Source organism: Apus apus, chromosome 2, assembly GCF_020740795.1.
Source record: "Apus apus isolate bApuApu2 chromosome 2, bApuApu2.pri.cur, whole genome shotgun sequence".
NCBI lineage: Eukaryota > Metazoa > Chordata > Aves > Apodiformes > Apodidae > Apus > Apus apus.
The window spans coordinates 57,860,038-57,886,220 of NC_067283.1; the positions used below are offsets into that span (position 1 = coordinate 57,860,038).

The 26,183-nt window shown below is 41.2% G+C and overlaps 1 protein-coding gene across 13 annotated transcripts in view; it reads left to right on the top strand.

The window, feature by feature from the left end:
* The window catches only part of TNS3 (tensin 3), a 232,520-nt gene that overhangs the window by 165,588 nt on the left and 40,749 nt on the right, over window positions 1–26,183 (top strand). For 11 of the 13 annotated variants that reach the window (XM_051612872.1, XM_051612871.1, XM_051612874.1 and 8 more), the window contains 5 exons: window positions 1,211–2,470; window positions 3,940–4,002; window positions 7,771–7,949; window positions 8,299–8,416; window positions 8,517–8,600. In XM_051612872.1, coding sequence (XP_051468832.1) covers window positions 1,211–2,470; window positions 3,940–4,002; window positions 7,771–7,949; window positions 8,299–8,416; window positions 8,517–8,600 — 1,704 coding nt within the window. The remainder of the gene's footprint in view (window positions 1–1,210; window positions 2,471–3,939; window positions 4,003–7,770; window positions 7,950–8,298; window positions 8,417–8,516; window positions 8,601–26,183) is intronic. The other 2 variants (XM_051612873.1, XM_051612875.1) reach the window with 2 other exon arrangements.

The following is a 26,183-nucleotide window of genomic DNA, read 5'->3' on the forward strand; positions in this document are numbered from 1 at the left end:
TCTCTTGACTTTCTGCTGTATGTTTTGCATTCATTTTTGTTGATTATTGAAAAGAAATAATTAAGATGGAGTGATGGCTGCAGCACAAAATAAAATCAGTTCATCAGATTAAAAAATACAGGCTGTGTGCCTCAAGATAGCAAGAAGCAGAAGGGCTCATGGATGCCAGTAGCAGTTCTGGGATCAAGAGCAATATAGTCACTTCAGTGGAGCCCTCTGCTTGAGTTCATTACCTTTGTCAGAAGGTAAAACTTGGCTCACTCAGTTCTGTGCGTAGCTGATGTCAGTGAGTTGTGCTTAGTTGTACTCATGCAACTGGAAGCAGGAATTTGTCTGTTCTCAACACTCAACCTTAGTAAACTTAGTACATGCATTTTCCTGCAAAATTCTTCTATTTTCTAAAGATGTTATAAACAGAAAAAAATGTTCTAGTCCATATTTATTATGAATGGTTTTTCATAAACTTTAGTTGAGTTAGTGCTTCAGAGATCAGAAATAAAGTTAGGCTCTTCGCTTCCTTGACAAATAAGAAGTTATATGCTGATTTTTAAGGGATTACAGCCCTGCTTATTAACATTGAAATGTGAAATGCAATATCAGGTCCTCCACATGTGTAGGAATTTCATAGTCTTAACATTTCCTCGTGTATGCCTTTGTGAAGAGGCCTTACATATATTCCAAGGACTGCAGCTTCAACTGAGTTCCTGTTTTTTCCTTGCGCTACCAAGAAAAGGAGTAAATTACTCTTTTTAGTGCAGTTAGACCATCAAGTAGAAATGGATGAATTGCATAATATATGTTCAAGGCAAGTATTGCTGGTAGCTTCCTACCATTCTTGCTCTGAATGGAGAGGAATGCATGGTAGCCACCTCTCACATTTCTAGCACTGTGATAGTATAATTCTTCAAATTCGTATGACGAGTTTGTGAAGCCCTAAACATGTATTCAAAACAATGTGAAAAGAGAGAACCGTGTTTGATCTTGAGCTATGAGTGGTGTATTACATTTCCCTCAAGAAAATGAGTATTAACTGAAATGTAAAATGAAAGAAGATAATACCATTGGTTGATATTGTATGGTAGAATCAATTTAATTTTGCAGAAATTATACTGTTACTACTAGCAGTACTTCTGTCTGTGGTATGACACCAGTGAAAGCCTTTATATAATGCCTTATATTTTTCTCTCCCTTATTACTTGTCTCTCCACAGTGCTGCATACCCAAGGTCCGATTGATGGCAGTCTGTATGCAAAAGTGAGAAAGAAAAGCTCTTCAGACAGCAGCATCCCTGGTGTTGCTCAGGGTGTTCCCATGACTGGCAGTCCTGATCACAGTGATCATACCCTGTCTGTCAGCAGTGATTCAGGACACTCAACAGCTTCCATCAGGACAGACAAGACTGAAGAGCGCCTTGTGCCAGGAGTCAAACGGGATCTGAGCCCACAAGAGAAGGCAGAACTAGACCAGCTGCTTAGTGGCTTTGGTCTGGAGGATTCTGTCAGCACCACCAAGGATATGACTGAGGCTCGAAGCAAGTACAGTGGGACTCGCCACATAGTGCCAGCTCAAGTTCATGTGAATGGAGACAATAAACTGAAGGACAGGGAGACTGATATTCTGGATGATGAAATGCCTAATCATGACCTTCACAGTGTGGACAGCATTGGGACTTTGTCTTCCTCGGAAGGGCAGCACTCTATCCACCTAGGGAACTTGAGTTGCCACAAGAGCAGTCAGAACTCACTTCTTTCAGATGGCTTTGGAAGTAACACTGGGGAAGATCATCACAATGCTTTTGCCCCAGATCTGGGAATTGGTGTGGATTCCCTCTATGAGAGATCATTTGGAAGCACTGAGCCAAAGTCAACTCAGCAATTGCAGCGGAATCCTTCTGTCCCACCCCAGTCTCAAGCCTATGGCCCAAGTAGCTACTCTACTCAGACCTGGGTATGCCAGCAGCAGATGGTCACTGCTCACCAATATGGTTTTGCCCCAGAAAATGAAATTATAGTTGACATTCATAACACTGTGGAGAATTCAGGCAGTGTCCAAAGCCAGTACCAAGTCCCAGACACCCCAACATGTGGCTCTGGTAGCAGAGATGCTGTACAGAGGGGGCTAGGAAGTGTGCCAGATATTGCTGAAGCTGCAGAACATGCCACTGCTGAGAGTTTTAAGTCAAGGCCAGTACCTCAGAGGGATACAAATGGCCTGGATCTAAGAGGGAATGCAGGGGATTTGCCAGCTTCTCCAACTTTGGATATTGATCAGTCAATTGAACAACTGAACAGGCTTATTTTGGAGTTAGACCCTACATTTGAACCTATCCCGACCCGCATGAACACTGTCATCAGGGACAGAAATCAAGTAAATGGCTTCACCAGCCTTGATGTAGGTGTGGAACAGCTTGGCAGAAGTCCTGGCTTCCATGACAAATTAGAGGTCACAAACAGGAATGTGTCCTGGCATGGTAAGCTGCTGTAATATTTTCTGATTGTGTAATGCTTTTCCTACTACATCTGTGTACTTGGTATGGTACAGCAGGACCTCAGGTCATGACTTACAACTTTCAGGATAATGATTAAAGGGTTATTTCTGATACCCTCTTTACATAACCATCAGAGAGATTATGGAATCAAACTGATGTAAAGTAAGTGAGTTTTGCAGCTACTTGTTTTTTACTTGAAAAGAAGTATTGTTCAGCAAATTATTTCCTGTTATAGATCATCATTTGGGATTATTATTTTTTTTTTCTGCTGTAAGTTTAAGTCATAAGGGAGCATAATTCCTGCAATTCCTATATCTAGACAGTTTTAGAAGACATCTATAGTGAAATGGTTTATGATTTATGATTATATGCTTTTTATTATGATGATTTTTTATGATCGCCACTTAAAGTAGGAGAAAATGCTCCACCAAATTTATCTTTAAGTTTAGCATAATGCTGTTGGCATTAAACTCCTATCCAGTATTTTCATAAATAATGTAATCTTTGCCACTAAAGGATTTTAAAACATACTGTTTCTGAAAATTTTTTGTGTTGAAAAATTCAGAGATCACAGTGCTTGCATGTGATCTTATGCTCTGATATATTCACAGACACCAACTGGTGTAATTAAATATGCAACACTTGCTGAATGTATTGCCTGAGTAATGCTTCTGGAACTAGCAGCTTTGCAACAGGATGAGTAGTCTGTCTCTGTTTAAGTCCTCTGAAACCTTTCTTTAATGCTGTAGCTAAAATTTGCAGCAAACAAGGTCTTGCTGTCATGTTTGAAAATTCCGTGTGGTCTAATTCCTCTGGCAGAACATATCCCCATCCCTTCCTTCCCTCCCTTTTTTCTTCTTCTTCTTCCTACCTCTAGTCTTGGTGCAATGAAAGACTTGCTTTTGTCTCCAGGATTTGAGTCAGTATCAGCCAACATGCCAGAATATATGTTTGGTGGCCTCACTGGACACAAATGAGCTGGTTCAGCTCAAGCCCAGCTGGATATGCCAAAACATTCGGTGATGACTATGTCTAACTAGTGTGTGGCTTGCATTAATGTGTAAGCCTATGTGATCAAGGATGGTGATTCTTTTAGAGAAGGTGAAATCACAATTTTGTGTTTAGGAGGGTAACTGAGGACTAAAGAGATCCATAAATCCAGGTCTATACACGAGCTGCTTAACTGCTTGTTTGTTTTTAATATGTGGTATACATTTTGTGGCTCTTACAGGATTAAATTAATTAGTTTGTAATTATCTTTTTTTTCTTTCCAACTTATTAGCTGATGGACAAAATGAGTATGCTATTTTTCTAGCTGGAGAGAACTCTTCTCTTTGGTATACAGTAAAGCTAGTGAAGGGCATAAAGGGGACATTTAAAGTAAGCAACCTTTTACAATTCTGTGTTTAAAGATAGGAATCTGACAAGAGTTATTTGAATTCTTCTCACAGGTTCTGGTCGTCTCCCAAGGGAAGCAGGAGTCACTGTCAATTCCCTTCCATTTGTTAAGTCAGGTAAAACAAGTAAACTTACTGCCCTAATAATAAACACTGGTATGAATAAGAGTTCGGATGTTTTTGTAGAGATCAGTTTGTAGAAGTATTCAATTTCACTCTCCCTGGTGGTTCTCAATCTACTCACCTCTTCCCTGAGCTCCATCACTTCATCCTGGAGTTGTGCCACCTGGCTGAGTAGGTCATCACCCTGGTCACACCTCACACAGCCATAGTCAGCGTTGCTCCCTGTTGCCAGTGAAAGGCTGTGACATACCTCACAGCCTGTGGCCTGGATACCAGTATCCGTTTTGGTGCGTGCCGGGAGCACAGTCTTCCTCCTCTGAGTAGCCACCATCACTCCTTGAGTAAATTGCAGCACCTCATGTCCTGCCCACATGGCCTGCTCGTGCCGACTGCCAAGCTAACCCAAGACAAGACCCCCAAGAGGGATTTCCCGCCAGTTGTCCAGCTGGCATGAACTGCCTTGAGCAAACTTCCATGTCCTTCTTCGCTGTGGTCCAGGTTGCTCATGCTCCCCAGGAGCAATTCAGTCTCCGCATGGCTCCTGGCCACGCCCTCTCCACGTCTGATTGGATGCTGTGGACTTCCTGGTTCCTCCTGGAAGTGGGTGCCTGAGCTCAGAAACCCCCCTGTACCGCACATTCCAGCCCCCACCTCGGGCTTACTTTAGTCACTGCTGCCTCTGCCATGCCGACTCTCTATTAATTCTTGGTGATTTGATACCATCTGGCATTGTCTAAGCTGCTCTGCAGTTGATTGAAGGCAGTATTGTCAAATAAAACTGCTTTATTTAGTGTTGGTGCAGCCTTACATTGAGTATCGTGTGCAGTTCTGGTCCCCACCATGTTAAAGTTCTTGAATGTGTTCAGAGGAGGGCAGCAAAGCAGAGAAAGAAACTGGAAGGCATGTCTTATGAGGAGCAGCTATGGACTCCAGATTTGTTTGGAGAGAAGGAGGCTGAGAGAAAACCTCACAGCTTTCTACAGCTTCCTGAGGAGGGGAAGTGGAGAGGAAGGTGCTGATCTTCTCTCCCTGGGACCCAGTTCCCAGCGTGCTTGGCAGTGGCTCAAAAGCTTTGTCTGTCTGGGGAGGTTTGGACTTGATGTGAATAAACTTTTCTTTACCAAGAGGGTGGTCAAACCCTGAAACAGGCTTCCTGGAGAGGTGGACAATACCCCATGTCTGTCAGTGTTAAAGAGGCATTTGGACAGTGCCCTTAATGCCATGCTTTAACTTCTGCTCAGCCCTGAAGCAGTCAGGCAGTTGGACTCAATGATTGTTGTAGGTCCCTTCCAACTGAAATACTCTATTCTAGTTTGCACATTACAGAATTTGAGTGTGATTCAGGTTGAAAGGAACCTTAGGAGGTTATTTGATTAAATAATAGAATCTTATCTCCTGTTCTGAGCAGATTCAGTTAGATCAAGTTGCCCATGGTCATGTCCAGTCAAGTTTTTGAAACCTCCCAAGATTGCAGTTTCACAGCATTTCCAGGCACCCGCTCCAGGGATTAACCCGTCCCTATGTGCAGCACTTTTTCCTTGTATCTGGTCAGAATTTTCCTTGCTGCAACTACTCTTTTGCCTCTTTTCCTGCCACAGAACCACACTCTGAGAAGAGTGTGGCTGCAGCTCTGTAATGCCTCCCATGAAGACAGTAGCGAGGGCCCATTTTACTTTCTGTTACTGAGAGTGAGCAAGCCAGTTTCCCCAGCCTCTTCTCATGTTGTGTACTCCAGTCTCTTAACTGTGTTGGTAATGCTTTGTGGGATTCAGTCGAATTTTCTATGCTTTGGGACTGAAAACTGGTCACAGGGCTCCGTATGTAGCCTCACAAATGCTGACTAGAGGGGAATAATAATTTTTCTTGACCTGGTGGCTACTGTCTTGCTATTACAGTTCGGCATGCAGTTGGACTTCTGCTGCAAGGGCAGCAACCGAAGTCCCTGGGTCTTCTTCTGCATCGCTGCTTTTGATTCAGCTGCTTTTCTATTCAGTTATATTCATAGCTGCTTTGTGTTCTTCCAAGCCTGTACGGTGTCACCGGATTATTCCATCCCAGTGCCATAAATTAAGAAAAAGCAGTATGTGCTGATACAATGAAGTACATGTAATTTAAATTGAATTTAATCTTAATTAAAAGTTTAAAAATGCATAGCTTTTACTAGCAGCTGACACTTGGAAACAGAAATCTATTATAAGGTTAAAAGACAATTAAAGTAATTTATATTAAAAGAAAATATTGACTGATAGTCCAAACTGTAGCTATTAAATTAGAGGGTGATCTGATTTAAAGCATTTTTGTCCCCTTGTCAAGCATGTTAAGCACCCTTGTGTCACCTGTGTATGAGCAGAACCAACTTGTTAAGCTAGTTAAGAAAAGCACTGTGGAGGCTGGGTATAGTATTTCTGGGTTTTAGTAAGACTTTTGATACTGTCCCTTCTGGACAAGTTGTCCAATGGTTGTAGTCAAGAGGGCTACATCTAGCTAGCAAGTAGTCACCAGTGATGTTCCTCAGGTTTCAGTTCTAAGCCCAGTTCTGTTCAGTGTATTTATCAACAATATGGATGCAGGACCTGCATGCAGTCTTAGCCATGGTTGAATTCAGGATCCCTAGGGCAGCAAGGAAGGAGCAAAGTAAGCTCACTGCCCTTGACTTCAAGAGAGCAGATTTTGGTCTCTTGAAGGATCTGCTTGATAGGGCACTGTGGGACAAAGCCCTGGAGGGGAGAGGAGCCCAGGAAAGCTTGTCCGTATTCAAGGATCACTTCCTCCATGCCTAGGAGCTAAGTGTCCCAACGAAGAGGAAGGCAGGTAGGAGAGCCAGGAGGCCTGTATGGATGAGCAAGGAGCTTCTGGACACAGCTAAATGTAAAAACAAGGTATACAGAGGGTGGAAGCAGGGTGCAGGGTTCTGCACCTGGATGCACTTGGGTTGGGGCAAGCCACTGCACAGTTACAGGCTGCGTAGAGAATGGTTTGACAACAGCCTTGAGGAGAAGGATGTGGGAGTGTTGGTCGATGAAAAGCTCAATATGAGCTGGCAATGTGCACTTGCAGCCCAGAAAGCCAGCTGTGTCCTGGGCTGCATCAGGGTAAGTGTGAACAGCAGGTCAGTTGTTAAATTCTGGAGTGGTATGAAATCTGTCTAGATTTCTATGTATCTTCAATTTAATTATAAATCTTCATGACTTTTTAGCATCCCTAAAGAGGTTTGGAATTCGTCTGTGATTTCATTCCTTTTCTGGCTTCAAAGTTCTTGTTTGATGCATCTAGTTTACTCACATAAAGTCTCTAGTAATGGGAAAAAGGGTTAAATAATTGTTTAAAATATGGATACTTAAACCAGTATTTTTAGTTTTCAAAGTTGTAACATAAAACCAGAATCTCAGCTATGTCTTTTCCAAGATGTGATGGGTTTATTTATATTGATTCAATAAAATAATTAACTGGCTGAATTTGGATCCTGGAATTTAACCCTGCTGGAGGAATTTTCAAATGTGACTAGCAGGCCTTTATTCATTTATTGACTTTAGTAGTAGTTACTATCACACTGGCTTTGACAGCAGTAGAGCTGGATTTTTGAAAGTGTCTAATTCTGTGATTTTACAAGAGATTTATTAATATTTCTAGGATAAGCCACTACTTGCCAGCATTTGTGAACAGAATTATTGAAGGGACAATAGTGAAGTTTGTTTTACTCGCTCTTAAGCGGAAAAAAAGAAAAAAAAAGGTTTATTAATTAGTTTACCTATTTGTTCTCAGCAACAGGTGTGCAAGATGATAATGCAACAAGGGGAAGGATCAGAAAATTAAGTATTGGGCAGTATGACAACGATGTCCCTGGGCAGCCATCATATAACAGGTGTGGATGGATGAAGTCTCCTGCTACTGACCAGGCTGTAAATCCAGGATCACCAGTTCCTGTAGGGGAGACCAAGCAGGTAAACCATGAAGAATTTTAAAAGAAAGATTTTTTTGAAGTGAATGGCCAATAATGAGTCTCATGTTAATGTTCAGTGTCCAAAAATCAGTGTTAAGCAATTGGATAGTTGTATTGTGGCAATAACAAATTACTGTAGTTATCTCAGAAATGCAGTTCGGTGTTTAAGGTTGTACTGCTCTTGTCCCCTTTGTGTTTTTGCATGTTTTCAGTGTTCTAAGATCTCTCTGCTGGAACAGTGGATAAGATTATACAAAACCTTCTATAATCTGATGAAATATGACCCACTGTGTTGTAGGGTCAAGTGGGAATTTTCACACTGAAATTTTGCTTTTTTGTGCCCTTTCTAGATAGCTGTTGCATGTTACCAAGATGAAATAGATGGGAGAATCTTCTCCCCAACAAAAAATGGAAATGAAGCCGGGTCATCCACACCAGCTTTTCCCCTGTCACCAGAGACGTCATATGGTAAGAAAAGTTCTACCTATTTTTACTTACTTTATATTAAGGGCACTATAAACATTTTAGCTGTTACTGAAGAGTAATTGTACTTTTCCTTATCTTCTAGTGAAAACACCTCCACTATACCATCAGCAGCTTCCCTCTAGCCAAAAGGTCAGCACCTCGTTTGAGCTGTACAGAACCAGTCCTGGTAAGATACCTCTACTTCTTAAATTATTTGAAACTGACCTGTGTATAAAGGCAACTAACACAACAGTGGTTATTTCTTTATAAATAGGATATATACCTGGTGAATTTAGACAGATGCAAGTGGGAGAAATAGAATTTAGCAGTGCTGTTTTAATAATCTCAAAAAGAAGTAAACAATGAGGATTTATCCAAGAAAGATATAATGCCATTAATTGTCAACAGTGAGTCCTACGATTGTGTTCAGTGTCCGAAGTCAGTGTGGAGCAATTAGGTAGTTGCATCATGGCAGTAAGAGAAAATGCAGTTCAGTGTTTGAGGCATTCCTGCTCTTGTGCTCTGTATGTGTTTGCAGGGTTTCAGTGTTCCACAATCTCTCTGCTAATATTTGATCAAAATAGTACTGTCAGGAGACTTGAGTGAGTTCCTTGTCATTTTTAGTAGGTTTTATCTTCATGTGAGGAAAGAGGTTGCCGGGCAAGTGAAGCTGACAATAGAGCTTGGCCATAGCAATGTTCAAGTCAAGGCAATCCTTGATCAAAGGATCAATGTTCTGGAGGGTTTTTTTGCTGCAATATGGTTTGCAAATGCGCAAGCTTGGAAAAGTAGTTGGTAATAATTTATTACGTGTTTAAAGATTTAATGTGATCTAGATCTGAATTCTAGTATTAATGGATTATTCTTTGAGGCCTTAAATCTTTGCTGCTAAAAATAGCAGCAAAGCTATTGTTAGCTGCCACTTTTTCTGTGTGAAGTTATTTTGAAACACTACATTTTTTTTTAAAAGCATTTCATGTGACTGCATCGAAGTGCTGAACATAGAAGGAACCCGACATGATCGATTTAAAAGCTGAATAAAAATCACAGACTTTGATTTAAATCATATGCATTGGAAAATGTTCAGATAATAGTTCATTTGTATACAGTTTTATTGCTTAGGCTATGACTGCCTTCTCAGGCAGTATCTTGATAGTAGAGTTTCCAGTAAGCTTGTCAGTGGTTTTTGGTGCAATAATAGAGTGTTGTGTTTTTAACTTGGAAAAAAGCCTTTCTGTTTAACTTGCAACATTGTTGTGGTTTAAGCCCAGCATGTGACTAAGCACAACACAGTTGCTCCCTCTCCCCCGCACCCTGGTGGGATGGAGAGGAGAAAATACAAAAAAACCTTGTGAGTCGAGACAAGAACAAGGAGGCTTCGCTCAGCAGTTCTGGTCATGGGCAAAAGAGACTCGAATTGAGGGAAAAAAAATAATTTAATTTGTTATCAGTCCACTCAGAATAGGATAATGAGGCATAAAATCAAATCTTAAAAACACATTCCCCCACCGCTCTCTTCTTCCTGGGCTGAATTTACTTTGTTCCTGATTTCTCTACCTTTTCCACCCCCCAGTGGTGCAGGGGAATGGGGAATGAAGATTGTGGTGAGTTCATCTCACATTGCCTTTTCCTCCTCAGAGAGTAGGCTAATCACACTCTAGCCCTCCTCCAGTGTGGAGTCCCTCCCTTGGGAGATAGTCCTCTATCAAATATGCCAACATGAATCCCTTCCACAGTGTGCAGTTCTTCAGGAAAAGACTGCTCCAACATGGGATTCCCACAGAGTCACAGCCTTCTTCATGCATAGCCACCTGTCCTAGGGCTTGGGATTGCCGGGCTACAGGTCCATATTTGCTCCACTGTGGGGCTGCAGGGTCATAGCTGCCAGCTCACCACAAGCTGCAGGGGAATCTCTGCTCTGGGACACCTCCTCTGCCTCCTTCCTCACCTTGGTAGCTGAGGTATTGCTCTCACCTCCTACTCCTTTCTTCCCTGCAGGTCTTTTAGCAGTTTCTTTTTCCCCTTCTTTATATATGTTAATCATAGAGACAGTACCACAGTTGCTGATTGGCCTGTCCTCAGCCAGAGACAAGTCCAACTTGGAGCTGGGGGAGCTTTTACCAGCTGCTCACAGGAGCTGCTGTCAAAAACCCTACCAACACACTCATTTAATTGTTATCAAAAACAAATAACATCGCAGAGACTAAAATTACCTTTAGAAATAAAACAATTTTCTGCATAGTTCATGACATCTTTTGATGGCTAAGTTGCTGTGGCTTTGCCCTTTGCTTTCTCAACTATTAAAAGTTAGTGGCTAGATATCCTCCAGAGGGCAGCTTCAGCCCATCTGTTACAGGTTGCTTACATTGACTTAATACACTGAACGCTTTGTTGTTAAATAGTTTCTATTGATGTTGCTAATCATTAGGAATTGTCTTGAAAAATTTAGTGGCTTTCAGAGTATTTTTCTAATTTTGTTGATGTTTCTCCTGTTTAAATCCAAATGCTGTCATCTCTCAACTGCTGGGTTTTGATACTCAATTAATGGAACACTGACAATAACCACACTAGCTTAGACCTAAGCAGGTAACTCTTCTTTTGAATGCCCCTGCAAAAATGATGCTCAAGGTGTACTGACTGCTACAGGTCAAGTGCTCTGCTCCCTATGGCTTTGCTTTTAGCCACGAGCATAATGTACTTTGACACTTAAGATTAAAGGCATATGAGTTGGGTGAACTGGAAAACATGCAATGCACCATTAGTGAGCACCTTTAAGCAATGTTAGTTGGGTAATTTTCCTGCCAGAGTACAGAAACTTCTATTGCCAGAGGCAATTACTAGAATCCTACTAAAAATATTTTTTCTTTTCTCTTTTCCCTTCACTATTCTACTTTATGTATTGCTTTTATCTACAGTGAGTATCTATTTACTGTATTTACTTGCTTCTCTCTTTTGACTTTGGCAAGAAGTGAAAAAGACCTCTTGTCATTACTTTTGGTACCAATAGCTAATTAATGGCCAGAGCAAGAGTGTTGTGTTTTCTGTGTTGAATGAGGCCAAGAATTTGAATGGAACAGAAGCAGCTGTCCCTGTCTGATTCAGACTGCTCTAGTACACATGTGACAAAGGTGACCCTAATAGTATGCACTTTGCAGTAATTATGGTAGACCCAGTTTTTAGTACTTTCCTTGGCAGCCCTGCTCTTTTAAATACTTTAAAGATTTTTGTTTTGGTAGAAGTTGGGAAAACATACTGATTTTGCTAGAGATTTTCAACACATTAAGGCCTTTAGAGTCATGGACTCTGAAGTCTTAATTTCTGTCATTAAAATATTTCCCTTTTTGTCTCATTGAATTCAGAGTTGTTTTGCTCTGCATCTCAACTTTGCTGCTTGTCTGAATTCCAAGTTAGTAGTGAGGATACTTTAACATCTGGCTACCAATTATCTAGATATATTACTGTCTTATTTCCTTCCCACTTCCTTGTAGAGAATTGCTTTCACTGTAGTTAGCCCCTATCATATCAAGGGAGATGTACTGTGCTTTTAGGAAAGTATAAAAGTATACATTTTAATAAACATGGTTTTGTGTATCCTATGTTATAGAGTTACAATGACATCCAGTCTTTATGTATACAAAATATAAAATTATCCGTTAGTTTTGTAAGTTATTCTTGTTGTAAACTGTGTACCTTTATCTTGAAGTAATCTAATTATGATTCTTAAACTGTTCATTGAAGGGCACTATCTTCGCTGAAGCCTGACAAAACCCTGTATAAAATTATGCTCCGTTAGCCCTAAAAATCTTAATTTTCTTTCCAGGTGAAACCACCTTGTCAGGGAAAGTCAGTCCAGTGGTGTTATGTATCTGTCTCCATTTCATTAGCTATGCCCTACCTTTTCTTCCTCCCCATACATTTCTTTAAGATGCCCTGCCTGCACCAGATGGAAAGAACAGAATTGCTTTCCAGAGCTTTGCTGTTTCTTGGATAGGAGCAAGTTTAATCTCCCTCAGTCTGTGTTTAGGTGTGCAGTTCTTTCCTGTCAGCGCTGCTGCTCAAGTGATCACTTGCTGCACAGTTTCATTGCTCTTTTCGTCACTTTACAAAGGTTGTAAGTAATACAGAAGCAATGGAGTTCATTCTGCATTATCTTCTGTAAGACACCTTGCTTCCTATGACAAACTTGAGCAGTCTATAATTTGGCTAGTTTTATAAATACCCCACAAAAAAGCAGGCTCCAGATAGAACCCAGATACAGCTTTCTAAGTAGTAACACAATAGCCATTGTATATCCCATGGGTCCCACGCATCAGTGAAGGAACAGAAGCACTATTTATAGGCCATTTTGAAGTTCATAAAGGCTCTCTTGTCTCAGACAGCATACAGCTAATTGAAGTCCCTTTGTATATAGAAGTAACAAAACCCCATAGCAAGCTCTTTTCCAGAGGACTGAACTCTGGCTAACCACCCCTGCCACTCCACCCATCAGGATGAATGTGAGGAGCTGCCCCTTCCTCAGCTCTGGCCAAAGCATAGGGCTTTGCAGAAAATCTGCATTCAGAAATAGACACTGTTGACAGCAGAAGACAAGGATCTGTGGAACGAGGGAAGATTATCCATAATCCTTTATCCATGTACTGACAAAGAGAAGACATGATGTCCTGTTTTTCTGTCTTTTCTGAAGAGCCTAAGTACACTTGTGTAGTTCAAGCCGTGCATATGGTGGAGTGATTGCTGCTGGTATGAGGAATCTAGAAGCCTTCAAGCATGTGTAAAGCCTTGCCTTTCCACACTCACCATGGAACTTAGCCTAGATACTCAAAGCTTGTGTTACGCATGCGAGCTACATTTTTTCTAAAAAAGAGCCAGAAGGTCGTCTTTTCTCCTTATGCTGTCATGGAACTCTTCAAGATCAGAAACTGGCTTATTTCTACATTTTTTCTTGTACAGACTCTTTTTTTATATCTGACAGAAACATTGTAATCCTGAATTCCCCCTGTTGACTAACATAGGCTTACTCTGCTACATCACCCAGTAGAGTGATGAGTGTTTCATAAATCTCTCAAAAGGCAAAACCACAACCGGGCAGATACCCTCATTACTGCATAATTCTATTACTGATTATAATTTTATACTGTTTCAATTTCATAGTATGATTCCAGGATTATATTTTCTTCCAGTCACTGAGTTGTAAGGGGAATAAAATATACTACTAAATTGTTCAATAAAAATAGGTAAAGTTCTGAACTGAAAACATTTTCTGTGTGTCAGGAGGGTTAGTGGCATAGGGAGTAAAAGTGTTAGAAATTTATGTGAGAGAAAAATTCCCAGTTTATGCTGTGCAAAAACTTTCTCCACAATGTGAAATGGTTTCATATAATATTTGTTTATACCTGCATTCATCTCCTTCCATTAACTGTTTATATAAGGTATACATGTCCAAAGCAAGAGATAGGAATGGAACTTTTCCAGACATCCAGGTTTATTTGATTAGAACATCAGTACATCCCTTCAGTGGATGATTGTCTTAAGCTCTGTCCCTCTGGAAACAAAGGTACATTTTGTGTTTTGCTGTTGTGATTCTAAGTTTGGGGGTTATTTTATTTTGTTAGTCGTGTTTGTTTGTTTGCTTTAAGCACGGAGGCTATTAACGAGCAAGAAAAATACAGGTAGAAATAAAAAAAAATGTTTTCTCCAAGGCAGATAGACAAAAGATCTGTGTTATATTTTCATTGTCCTGCAATTGACTTTGACATATTTATCTTGTGCCTAAATACAGTGCTCATCTCCACAGTATTTTTATAATGCCACAGCTAGTGTTTCTTAGTTATGATAAAGTATACCATTTACTAGTGCATATGAAGCCTCTGTAGCAAGTAGGAAAGGACACAGTTCTCCTGTTAGGATTCTACCCATGTGAACTTAATCAGGTCTTCCAGAAAGAGAATGTGTAATGCTGTAAAGCATAGTCATAAAGGTTCAGTCATAAGGCACTGTCTGCATTCTCCATTTGAACCAAGACACTGCTGAAAAGGTACATGGAGTCTTCTTACTAAATACAAATGTGAATTAGCTTTTCTCACAGGAGCAATGCATCCCAACAAAGACGAACTCAAGCAAAAATGCCAAGAGGCCTGCATAGATGAACAAAGAACTCCTGGACAAACTCAGACATAAAAGGGAAGTCTACAAAGGGTAGAAGCAAGGGCAGGTAGCCTGGGGAGGGATACAGAGAAATTGTCCCAGCAGCCTGGGATCAACTTACGTAAGCTAAAGCCCAGATAGAACTAAATCTGGCCAGGGACATCAAGGGCAACAAGGCAAGCTTCTATAGGTAAGTTGATGAAAAAAGGAAGACAAGAGAAGATGTGGGCCCTCTCTAGAAGTAAATGGGAGACCTGGTTACCCAGGATATAGAGGAGTCTGAGATACTTAATGACTTTTTTGCCTCGATCTTCACCAGCAGGTGCACAATCCACACTGCCCAAGTCACAGGACACAGAGGCAGGAAATGGGAGAAAGAACCACCACCCGTGCTAGGGGAAGATCATGCTCGAGACCATGTAAGGGACCTGAAGGTCCACAAGTTCATGAGACCTGATGAGATACATCCATGGGTCCTGAGGGAGCTGGCAGATGAAGTTGCTAAGCTACTATCCATCATATTTGAGAAGTCATGGCGGTCAGGTGAAGTTCCCACTGACTGGAAAAGGGGAAACATAACCCCCATTTCTAAAAAAGAAAACTCAGGGAACTACAGGTCAGTCGGTCTTCTTCTCTTCCCAGTAAGATCGTGTAGCAGATCATCCTGTAAACTGCTAAGGCACATGGAAAAAAGGGAGGCGATTTGGTGACAGCCAGCATGACTTCACTAAGGGCAAATCATGCCTGACAGATTTGGTGGCCTTCATGATGGGGTTACAGTGTTGGTAGATAAGGGAAGAGCAACTGATGTCATCTACTTGGACTTGTGCAAAGCACAAAGCTACCTCAGTACCCTTGGGTGTATCCAGTCAGGCCCCATATAGACCTGTGTGTGTCTTAAGCGGTGCAGCAGGTTGCTAACCATCTCCTCTTGGATTATGAGGGGTTCAAACTGCTCCTTATCACTGTCTTCCAGCTCAGGGGGCTGGGTATCCAGAGAAGAACTGGTCCCGCTACTAAAGACTGAGGCAAAGAAGGCATTAAGTACACCTGCCTTTTCCTCATCCTTAATTACTGTGTTTCCCCCTGCATCCAATAAGGGACAGAGGTTCTCCTTAGTCCCCCTTTTGTTGCTAATATATTTGTAGAAGCATTTCTTGATTTCTTTGACAGCTGAAGCCAGATTTATTTCTAGTTGGGCTTTGGCCCTTCTGATTTTCTCTTTGTGTAGTCTCGCGACATCTTTGTAGTCCTCCTGTAGGCCTCCAAAGGCCATAAACTCTCATTTTTTTCCCTGAATTGCAACAAGATACCAGTATTCAGCCAGGCCTGTCTTCTCCCCTGCAGGCTCATGTTTTGGCACAGGGCGATAGCCTGCTCCTGTGCCTTTAAGACTTCCTTCTTGAAGAATGTCCAGCCTTCTTGGACTCCTTTGCCCTTGAGGAATGCCTCCCAAGGGACACTGTCAACCACTCTCTGAAACAGGCCAAAGTCTGCCTACCAGAAGTCTGAGGTTGCAGTTCTGCTGACCCCCCTTCTTGCTTCCCTAAGAATAGAGAACTCGATAATTTTGTGATCTCTGTGCCCAAGAAAACCTCCAGCTGTCACATCCTCCACAAGACTTTCTCTGTTGACCAACAGCAGGTCCAGCAGGGTGTCTTCCCTAGTTGGCTCCCTCACAATATGTGTCAAAGTTATCCTCCACACACTCTAGGAACCTCTGTATTATGTTTCCAGCAGCCATCTGGCAAGTTGGAGTCCCCTGATGAAAACAAAGGCAAGTGATCAAGAGTCTTCTCTCAGATGTCTATAGAATAGTTGATCTGTCTCTTCATCCTGGTTGGATGATCTATAACAGACTCTTACCAAGATGCCTGCCTTGTTGGTCTTTCCCCTGATTCTTACCTGTCACTATCGTTAAGATCTAGGGTTTCATAACACTCCCTAACATACAGGGCCACCCTACCACCTCTCCGTCCTTGCCTATCCCTTCTGAAGAGCTTCTAGGCAATGATTGCAGCACTCCAGTTATGTGATGGCATTTGCCACATGTTTCTATCATGGCAACTATATCAGAATTTTACTGCTACACAATGGCTGACAGATAATACGATTAAATGCTTCACTGGACTGCAAAATACATATGAGATAGACCAGTTAACCCTCATAACTTGAATTATCTGTTGGAAGTATGTGGGCAGACTTGCCATCATTTCAAAATTACACAAAAAAACTTATGACTTATATTGAAGACCTGTGTTGTGTTAATCTGTTCATTGTGCACTGTCAGCCTTACCAATCAAAGCACACAAATATGCTCTTAAAAATATACTAGAGATACTTAGGAGTTACAGTAACACATGGAAAAATTAGTGGCCCTCCTTTTTTTATGAGATTTCAGAAAGCTAATAAAAACCAATATGCTATGAAATTCAGAGCTGCTTGATTCATTCTAAGAAGTGTTTATGTCTATCAAGTGGTAGGTACTGAGTTTTTGAATTAGCACTTTAGTGTATTCCTGTTCTCTGTAAAAATGCTTTATATCATGGTTATTAAATTGCACCAAGATTATATGGTGAGCACTTGCTTGTGTTCTCTCTCCCTTTCTCTGTTCTGGAACATGCTCATTGACATTGTTCTTTGTAAACAGATGAAGGAGTGCTTCCTTATATTTATTTAACTGCGTAGGTTTTTTTAATCAAAGAAAGATACATTTCCAATAAACAATTAAAACTTCTCTTTTAATATTAGATTTAACGTTAATATTTATTGTCTGCATAATGCTTACATATTTTCAGAAGTATCGAAAAAATTACAGTTCCTTTAATAGCCTTTGAAACTACCGATTTGCTTTAATTTTATTTTTACCTGCTGCTCTCTTCTGCCTCTCTCTCCTCTGAAAAACCTGAGAGATGAGATTTCTCCAATATATATATATACTTTTTCCCAAAATGACTTTAGTATCCTTAAGAGGCCATAGGTACATTTTTTCCCTACTGTTCCCTCATGGTTTGGCACTGACTTCACACTTGGAATAGGAAAAGTGGGAGAAAATTCCTGGATAGGATAAAACTACGTGTTTATGTTGGGGAACAAAAAGCCGGAAGGAAGCTGGGGAGGAGTGGAGTTACTGCTGTAATTGGGGCTGAGGAACGTAATGGAGGTATGTTCCAAAGAAATGTTACATAAAGCAGAATACCTCCTTGGCTTTTCTTTTCTCAGTCCTTCATCAGACACCGAGTTAAAGGCACAGACTCTAAGTGGAGTCTTAAGTAAAATTAAATCTCAATAATACTGCATCTGTAGTATTTCAAGAAAACCGATGTGAAGGCTGTCTGAGTTTCAACCACACTGGTAGTTTGTGTCTGCTGTTGTAATTGGATTTTCTGAATATTCTCAATTTGTGTCCCACAATGTTTTAAGAATTTGTACAGAAAGGTGAAAGAATAAAGTAAATGAAAACAAAATTATTTGCTTGGGATTATAAAACAGTTATAAAGATAATGTAGTGCTGCAGATAAGATGTTCTAGATCTATGGATCTAGTCACTGGGTTCCCTGAATTGATCTGTATACCAGATAAATCCTAGGAAATAAAAATTATAATGGAAATATTATAATTTATAGATAGATTTATAGGCTAGACTTTTTTATAAGATGCAGAAATGTTACTGTTTTATGGCTTTCAGAAAGCCTGAAAAATGTTAGCATTACTTGTTATTGTTATGAATTATATTCAGATTTTTGTTTAAGTTGTTTTTTCTTGACGATAAATGGAGAACAAGTTAATGAAATTTCTAAGAAGGTTAAGGGAGCATACATTCAGATGTCTTTAGTAACTCAAGCCAAGCTGAATTTTCATTTGTATGCATTTTACCCACCGATATGAGAAAGTTGAATCATATCAATGATAGTAAAGTTTATATTGTGTTTATTTTTTAAAAACTGTTTAATGCAAAAATTTATATAAGTGATGCCAAGAAAAGGTTTGGTTTTCCTGTGCACTGAATAACCCCTCTGTATTGAGGGTAGAGAACAGATGCAAGTCCTGCTTTCCTTACATTGGATACAATAGATTATAGATCCATTCTACATATGGTCATCAAAACATGTTACCTGAAGATCAGCAAAATATTTTTTGTTCTGGAAAACAGTGGGAGTATTTTAAAAATAGCTTGAGATTAGTCATTGGTTATGGCTTTTTTCCTCCCCCATTGTTGCTATTTTGATGCTTTCATATCTGGTCAAAAGAGACTATATTATTAATACCTTTCATTCAGTACTTTTGAAGGATGCCTGTTGGTTGTAATTCTCTGCAAACTGGTATGATGTCAAGTTGTGATACGACACACTCGGAGAGTTAATAAAACTGCCTGGTACTAAGGTATGCATGAACTGGGCCTTTTATTGAAAGCCAAGACCTGTGTAAGTAAGAGGGACATCACACTGCGCTCACATCCCTTGAAATTATAAGATCAAGCTGAAACACTATTTGAAACAGTGAAGTATAATGTTAATGCAATTATTTCCGTTGATAGATTTGTTTCTTTTATCTCACTGTTTATTTCAGTTTGAGTGGCAGCTTAGCGATTTGAAAACTCTACTTGCCTGTGTTTAATCACCACAGACATTTTGGCAATTAATTTTTTGTTAAGGATGTTTGAAAAAGAAGAGAAAGCTTACAAAAACATTAGAAAACAAAATAGAGATTGTTGAATATGTCCTAAATATGTCCTCTGTCCTCTATTTGTTACAGAAATTTCATTCCAGTTTATATTTGCTCTGTCAGGGAGTGTACTATATAACCAGTCTATTTAGATCATTACTAGTAACATGAGTCAGCTTACCAAGTAGATGCACGAAGAAACTCATAAATACCTACATGTCAAAGACTTGTTTTCAGACATCATTCAGGGAACTGATGCATTTTGAAAACTTCGTGCTCAGTTACTCTGGGAGGAAAAGCACATCAGAACCCGTCCATGGTTGGAAGAGAATACCAAAGCAAGGGAGCGTTAGCACTGATGGTCACAGCTCTGGCCCTTCACAGTGAGGAATCCTCCTCCTACTCCCAGCACCCACTGGTAAGGGCTGTGAGTTCAGTGGGCATCAGCATTGCAACCAGCAAACTAAACACTGTAACTTCAATGCAGTGACATTATATGTGATCACTCAGGTCGTGGCAGCTTTGTAGAGGAGTGCTATTGAAGCCAGTGACATCTACAAATGTGATTGTCTTCTCCATTTTCCGCCAGCTGAACCTAAATCTTAGACATTTTCTAAATCATTTAGACAATTAGAATAATGAGCAGTTTTTTCCATGCAAATCTAATAGCCAGTTAGCGTATTCCTATGTCCAGGAGAGGTCCAAGGTTATCTCCATCCATCATGAAATTCAGCAGAACTGTTGCCCATTGCTATCTGAGGGATTCCTCCCATCAGAGATAGAATCTGGAACACTCCCAAGTAATGAAAAGTTATAATCTGGGCTCAAAATCGAGCCCCACGTTGGTTGCCAATAAATTGTTGTCACCGTTTGACTCAGGTCTGACAACAATGCTCTTGATCCCCTCCCCATCCCACCCAGGTAGGGAAGAAGAGAGAGAAAAAGAGAGATGCTCTGGATTGAAAACTAAACTACACAGCTTTAATTAAACACTAATGATATAAGAAAATATATACAAATTTGTTCAGATATGTGCAAAAGCCTCTCGCCCCAGCAACTCCCACAGCATCTCCTGAGCTGCGAACAGTCTTGCTGCTGGAGAAAGCGGAGAGTGATGAGGGTCAGGAGGGCTCAAGCCTGGGGGTCAACAGTGCTGGATGGATGGAGTCCTCCCCAGATACCGGCCATGGATGGAAGAGAAGGGGAGAAGAAGCAGGAAGGAGGTTGTCTTCTGTGATCTCTGACCTTCCTCTGAGCTTGCGTAGATATATGGAATGGAATATCTCTGGCCAGTTTTGCTGTCTGTCTAATTCAGCCTCCTATGAGGGGGTCATAGATCTCCCCATAGTGTCTGATCCAGCAGAGTGAAGGTACGATAGTTAGAAAAACATTCCATTATTATCAGTCCTAGAACACACTAGTGCTAGTTAAAAGACAGCTTACTGAAGGAAAAAAAAAAATCAGTAAAAGGAAAATTTGCTTCATCCTGGCTCAAAGCAGGACACAAATTCAGGCTTATGCCTGGGGCTTTGAATTCCGTTCAGCCACCAATACATCTGAAAGTTTAATTGTGCTGTGTGCAGTTACATCCTTCCTGTAGCTCTAGTTTAAAGGCGTTTCCTCTTGAGAGGAAGCAGTAGCATTATCTGCTATTTATTTATTTATTTATTTATTTGAGTGGGTTTAATATTTGATATCCAAGGTAACTGACTGCACTTGGAATATGCACCTATTAGCTGAAAAGATGATGGCAGTTCCAAAGGTGCTGAGGAGTTTTTTGTTTTCTTCATTGATATCTATTGAGATTTCTAAAATTCAGGCTATAGAACAAACAATTCTGAAGTTGTGAATGCCAAAAAAATGTTGTTTGCATAACTGAAATTATTACACAGGAAAAAATGTGTTTATACAAGCCTTCAGTGTCGTAACTTTTGATCATCTGAAAGCAGATGTGCCTCTTTGGTTAAACTTGAAATGCATTCTGATAATACACGGGTGGGTGGTGGCAGTCTCTTTTTTTTCCTCTCTAAGAACCAGTGAAAAAATGATCACTTGAGAGGTTTCTGGAGCACTGAGTTTTAAAGAATTTGGTTTCTGTTTTTTTCCTTTCAGTGGGAAATAGTCATGCATTTCCCCGCATAGGTCTGTCATTTGACCAATAACTATGTATGTGTTACTGAAGTATATGTGAGCAATATCTTACACATATATAAAAAAGAGAAGAATCTGAAGCAGAGAAGTAGTCCACCATTAGTTTTCGCTTGTTCTGAAGATGCAAGAGATAAGCCATTGGCAGGAGTTTATCAGCAGTTTAAAAGAAATACAGACTGGATGAGCAGGCAGTGTGGCAGATGTGGATTGTTTTTACATATACCTGTTGATGCTAGTTATCAGTGCATGTGGGTTGTCATGACCCAGACTTGTGACGTTGGGATGAGGCCCCCTTGCTAGCTAAACTTCTTCTCAGAGAGGAAGCATTGGTGTGGCTGGATCCAGTCCGCCTCTCAAGCGTGGCCCTCCCAGGGAGAGTTGCAACAGGCTCCTCCCACCTAGTAGGTAAGGGGCACCAGTTTTTATGTTCCTTTTGAATAAATTAAAGTGAAATGGCACCAAATAACCGGTGAACAGTTAAGAACAATTTATTGATACAGGGTAGTGCAGTCTCCACCTATCAGTCATGCTGGGGAGGCCTCACCTGGTGAGTTGCTGTGCAAGGCACATGTGAACAGGGAACTGTGATCCCTCTGTGCTGGCCTCTCATTTGCAGTTTTTTATCACTAAGCAGACCTGTAACTTTTCCCTCACCAACTTGTCTAAGGCAGCAACACATTAACTCTTTCAGTCCCTCATATGTGTCAACATGGATGTTTGAGGTAATTACTCATGTCTCACAGTTGGACAATACATTTGGAATGCTGCATGGGTAGCATGCATTTTTGAGATGCTGCTAGTCCTTTTGTCTGGAAAAGCTTAAGTTAACAAAAATCCATGGGAGCAACTACTTCCCTTGCTATGATGACATGAAACAAGTACAGCTGTCAGCACATCTTTTTATAACTATTAAAGTCTTTAAATGATCCTGTGTTTGGGTGTCTGAGAAGGTCTGGTCTGCTGCATTCGTAAGTCAGAGATGTTTAGCAATTTCAGAATTACAGACCTACCAGTGTTGAGTGAGGACATAGAGGAAATACACGTTCAGTCCCACTTAAGTGTTTACAGTTCAAAGGCCATATTGCTCTATGTTTAAGATCCTGTTCTCCCCTGCATTAAATCTTTTAATGTTTATTCCCTCTTGCAGAAGAGGAGAATACTGAATTAGTCTCTCTTTTCCTCTGCCTGAGCTAGATCTGTTATTTCATGAGGCCATTCATATTCATATACATAGTAGAAAAAATTTGAAATGTGCTGTGACTTGCTGTTGACTCCCACGTTTCTGTCAGTCATGGGAAGATCAAGGAAAACACATGCCTTTCCTTTACAAATTGTGGTGTTTGCTAAATTAGAGTCTGAGGGCTGCTCTGCATAGAGAGTGGCTCTTGCACGGCCACTCTCCTGCTGAGTTTCCTGTTGGAGAAAGTTGCATGGTGCAGTTCAAGCCTTGCCTTTTAAGCTACTTTGTGTAGATCTTGCAGTTCAATGGTTCTGATGAAACTGGGAATCTCATTACTTTATCTAGGAGAACTGTATGCTGTGCTGTGTGAATACTACCACCTGGCAGAGGACAGAGGACCTGATCCTTGTCTCCGTGCTGTGCCTGGCACAGCACTGGAGAAACCAATTCTCCTTGCCAAAGCAGACCTTCCTCTTTTTGCATGCTGTTTTCTCACAAACTGTGTGCACCTAAACCCAGCCAGCTCCTTACCTGAGACATCCAACAGTCCCCTTTCTTACTCCTATGTTTTTGTACATAATAAAATTTCAGTCTGGCCCTTTTATACCACTTAGCTTTAGAGTTTCAGATTGTTGTTCCCTGGAACTTGTCTCAGCTGGTTGAAACTTTAAACTTTTGACAGGACAAACAAAAGGTGAGTTTTGGTGTCAAGCACCTTTTGTTTGTCATTAAATGTCTAAGAGGTTTCACTGATAAACAGCCCCCTAAGTATAACCAAATCTGATTGTTAGAAAGCTCCATGCAAAAAGAAAATCTTGACAAAGGGTGAATTTGATAAAATGTTGATGAAACTGAAGTATATAGATTTTAATTACCTCGTTGCTACTTATTTTACACTCATACATTACTTAAGAAATGAACACTTTCTCACTTAACCCAGCCTTCATATGATATCTCAGACCACTATTATCTTCTTGGTTAAAGGCTGCTGTTCTTGTTCTAATTCATCAAGGGTAAATTGCTGAGCAAGCAAAGTTTCCAATTCTTAAAAATCAGGAAGGAAATGGGACATCCAAAGGTTTCCTGTGATTACAGTGCTTTTTTATGCAGAGCCAGGAATGCTTTCTATGGAGAGCAATTGGCTCTTAATAATTACTGTTTATAGGAGTTTGAAGACTGTGTTTGACTACATTTGTCTCTGCCAGGAAGCATCTAAGAGAAAGTGTAGTTGTAAAATGAATTAATCAAAGTAACTGATGACTTCTGCATTAATAACCTAGTCTGCCCCCGTGGCAAGGATTGTCCCTAATTTTTTACCTGACAGTATGGTGTATATCACAACTAATAGCAAGGATTCTGAAAGTATTTAATGTTGGCAGCTGTTCCACTGGAAAAAATCAGTGGTAGAAGTGAATATTCTTATAAAGAAATAGTTTGATTTAGTTTATTATTTAGTCTGCGGAAGAAAGCAAAATTCTAATTAGTTTACCAGTCCTCTTCTCTATAATTGAGGTGATTTTAAAGCTATCAGAAAGGCTTCACACATTAAAAATATGTTGCTGTTAGAAATTTTAAAGCAATGGAGTAATTAATTACAGGAAAGCTTTAAATGGTTGTATTTGTTTCCGTCCATATCAAGTAATTTCCTATAGTCATCCTTTCAAAAAATCTGGTGCCCTGGGACACTGAAGAACAATCTGAGGAGGAAATGTGCTGTCCATGGCCGTGCTGCAGTGTTTCCACTCATCTTCCTGACACATAAATAAAACCTGCTCTGAACAATGATAGGGCAGCGTTGAATGCAACACAGTAAGGTTGCACATGGTGTTTTGTGAAAGAAGTCCTGGGAAGTGAGTCAAATTTATTCAGAGCTCTGGATGCTAAATTTATCCAAGAGTGTTGAGCCAGCTTGACATTATAGAGTAGTTGCTCTTTGGTTCACGTAGAAAAGCACCTATCTGATGGTTTTCGGTGTCCTGCATCTCTCTTAAGCTGAGGTGGTGGGAAAACTTAACAAAGCAAAACAGACCGACCAACCAAAAAAAACCACAAAAAAGCCAACAAACAAACAACCCTCCCAAAACAACAAAAAACAAAACGCAAAACCAACCAACCAACCAACCAACAACAAACCCTAAAACCCAACAAGCAAATGAACAAGCAGCCCCAAAGCAGAGGCTGCCGCTGGTTGCCGGGAGCAGGGGGGTCTGACCATGCGCGGGAGCGCTGTGCGTGCGAGAGGCGGGCGGGGGAGGAGCGGGCGCTCATTCAAATGAGGTGAAGTCAGCAGAGCAGGGATGCTCTGGAGGGGCAGTCTGGCTGAAGAGCGAGTGCTACAACTAGCCGAGTTACAATCGGGCAATTCTTTTCCGCCTCGATGGAGTGAACTCTAGCTATCTTTCAGCTGAGTGGCTGTATTGAGAGGGGGAGCCTGCTTTTCTCTCGCTGCAGACACTGGAATCCTCTGTGCTGGGAAGTTTCAACGCGCGGGGGAGGGGCGATGGTATTAGAGCCGGCAAATGTGGGAAATAGCTATTCCCAGGCCTCTCGGTGGCGAAGCAGCTTGCCTGGCTGCTGTGCTCCCCTGAGCCGCAGGCACCATGCGGCGCGGCCGGCTTGGCAGGAAGGAGCAAGGATTTAGCGCAGCCCGTGCTCCGTGAGAGAGCTTTTGTCACGATGGCTTCCGCAGGTAGGCTCTCGTTTTTCTCCGCTGTTCCTTTTTTTCACCCCTGCCTTTTCCTCAATCTCAGAACTCCATGTGTGGGGCTTGGGTGTCGCTGCCCACGCTCCTCGTCCCGCGCAGGGGCGGCGAAATGCGGTCTGCGCTCTGTGGGTAAGTTCTGGCTGGGGCGCGAGCGCTGCGGGGCAACCCGAGCGCTGCGGGGTAACCGGAGCGCTGCGGGGCGGGGGTAACCCAAGAGCTGCGGGGGCAACCCGAGCGCTCCTCGGGCCGCCCCGGCAAAGCGCGGCTGGAGCCTCCCGGTCCCGCTGCTGCAGGGCAGGGAGGAGAGGGGAAGGCCCATGCGGTGTGCTCCTGTCTTGGCTGCAAAATCCGAAGAAGCGGGGGGAAGAATTGTGCGCTGTGTGGTTATATAGCAGCATTTGGAGTCCAAGACAAGGAGTTCTGTCAGCATGAGCGTTTTTTTCTGTGACCGATAACGGAGTGACACAGGACGTGAGGCAGGGCTCATGAGCTTTGTGAAGTTACTTTTCTGCTGAGGAGGACTCTAGTTTTCTATGTGTGGTGGTGGTGTTGGTTTTTTTTTTCCAAGTTAAAGAAATGAGTACTGTCTAAACACAAATAATTGCTGACTATGTACAAAAACTTTGCCCAGGCCGATTCTTTTTCCTCCCCTGAGGAGTTCCTAGTAATGTTATGCCAGCATTGAATTTCCTTTCAAAAGCATGGAAAGTTAATTGACTTTGTAAACATAGGTCTTTCTTGAACGACGAATATCTTATCGTTTTCCTACTTTCTTGCTTAATGAAAAGAATGTTATTGTGCCACTAGCACTGGCAGAATAATTCATCTAATTCAGGCAGTACATGTAAGATATTCTTGCTTTCTTATTCCAGATCTGAATTTTTCATCAAAATATGATACAGTCTTAGGGTAGCCAACTATTGCAT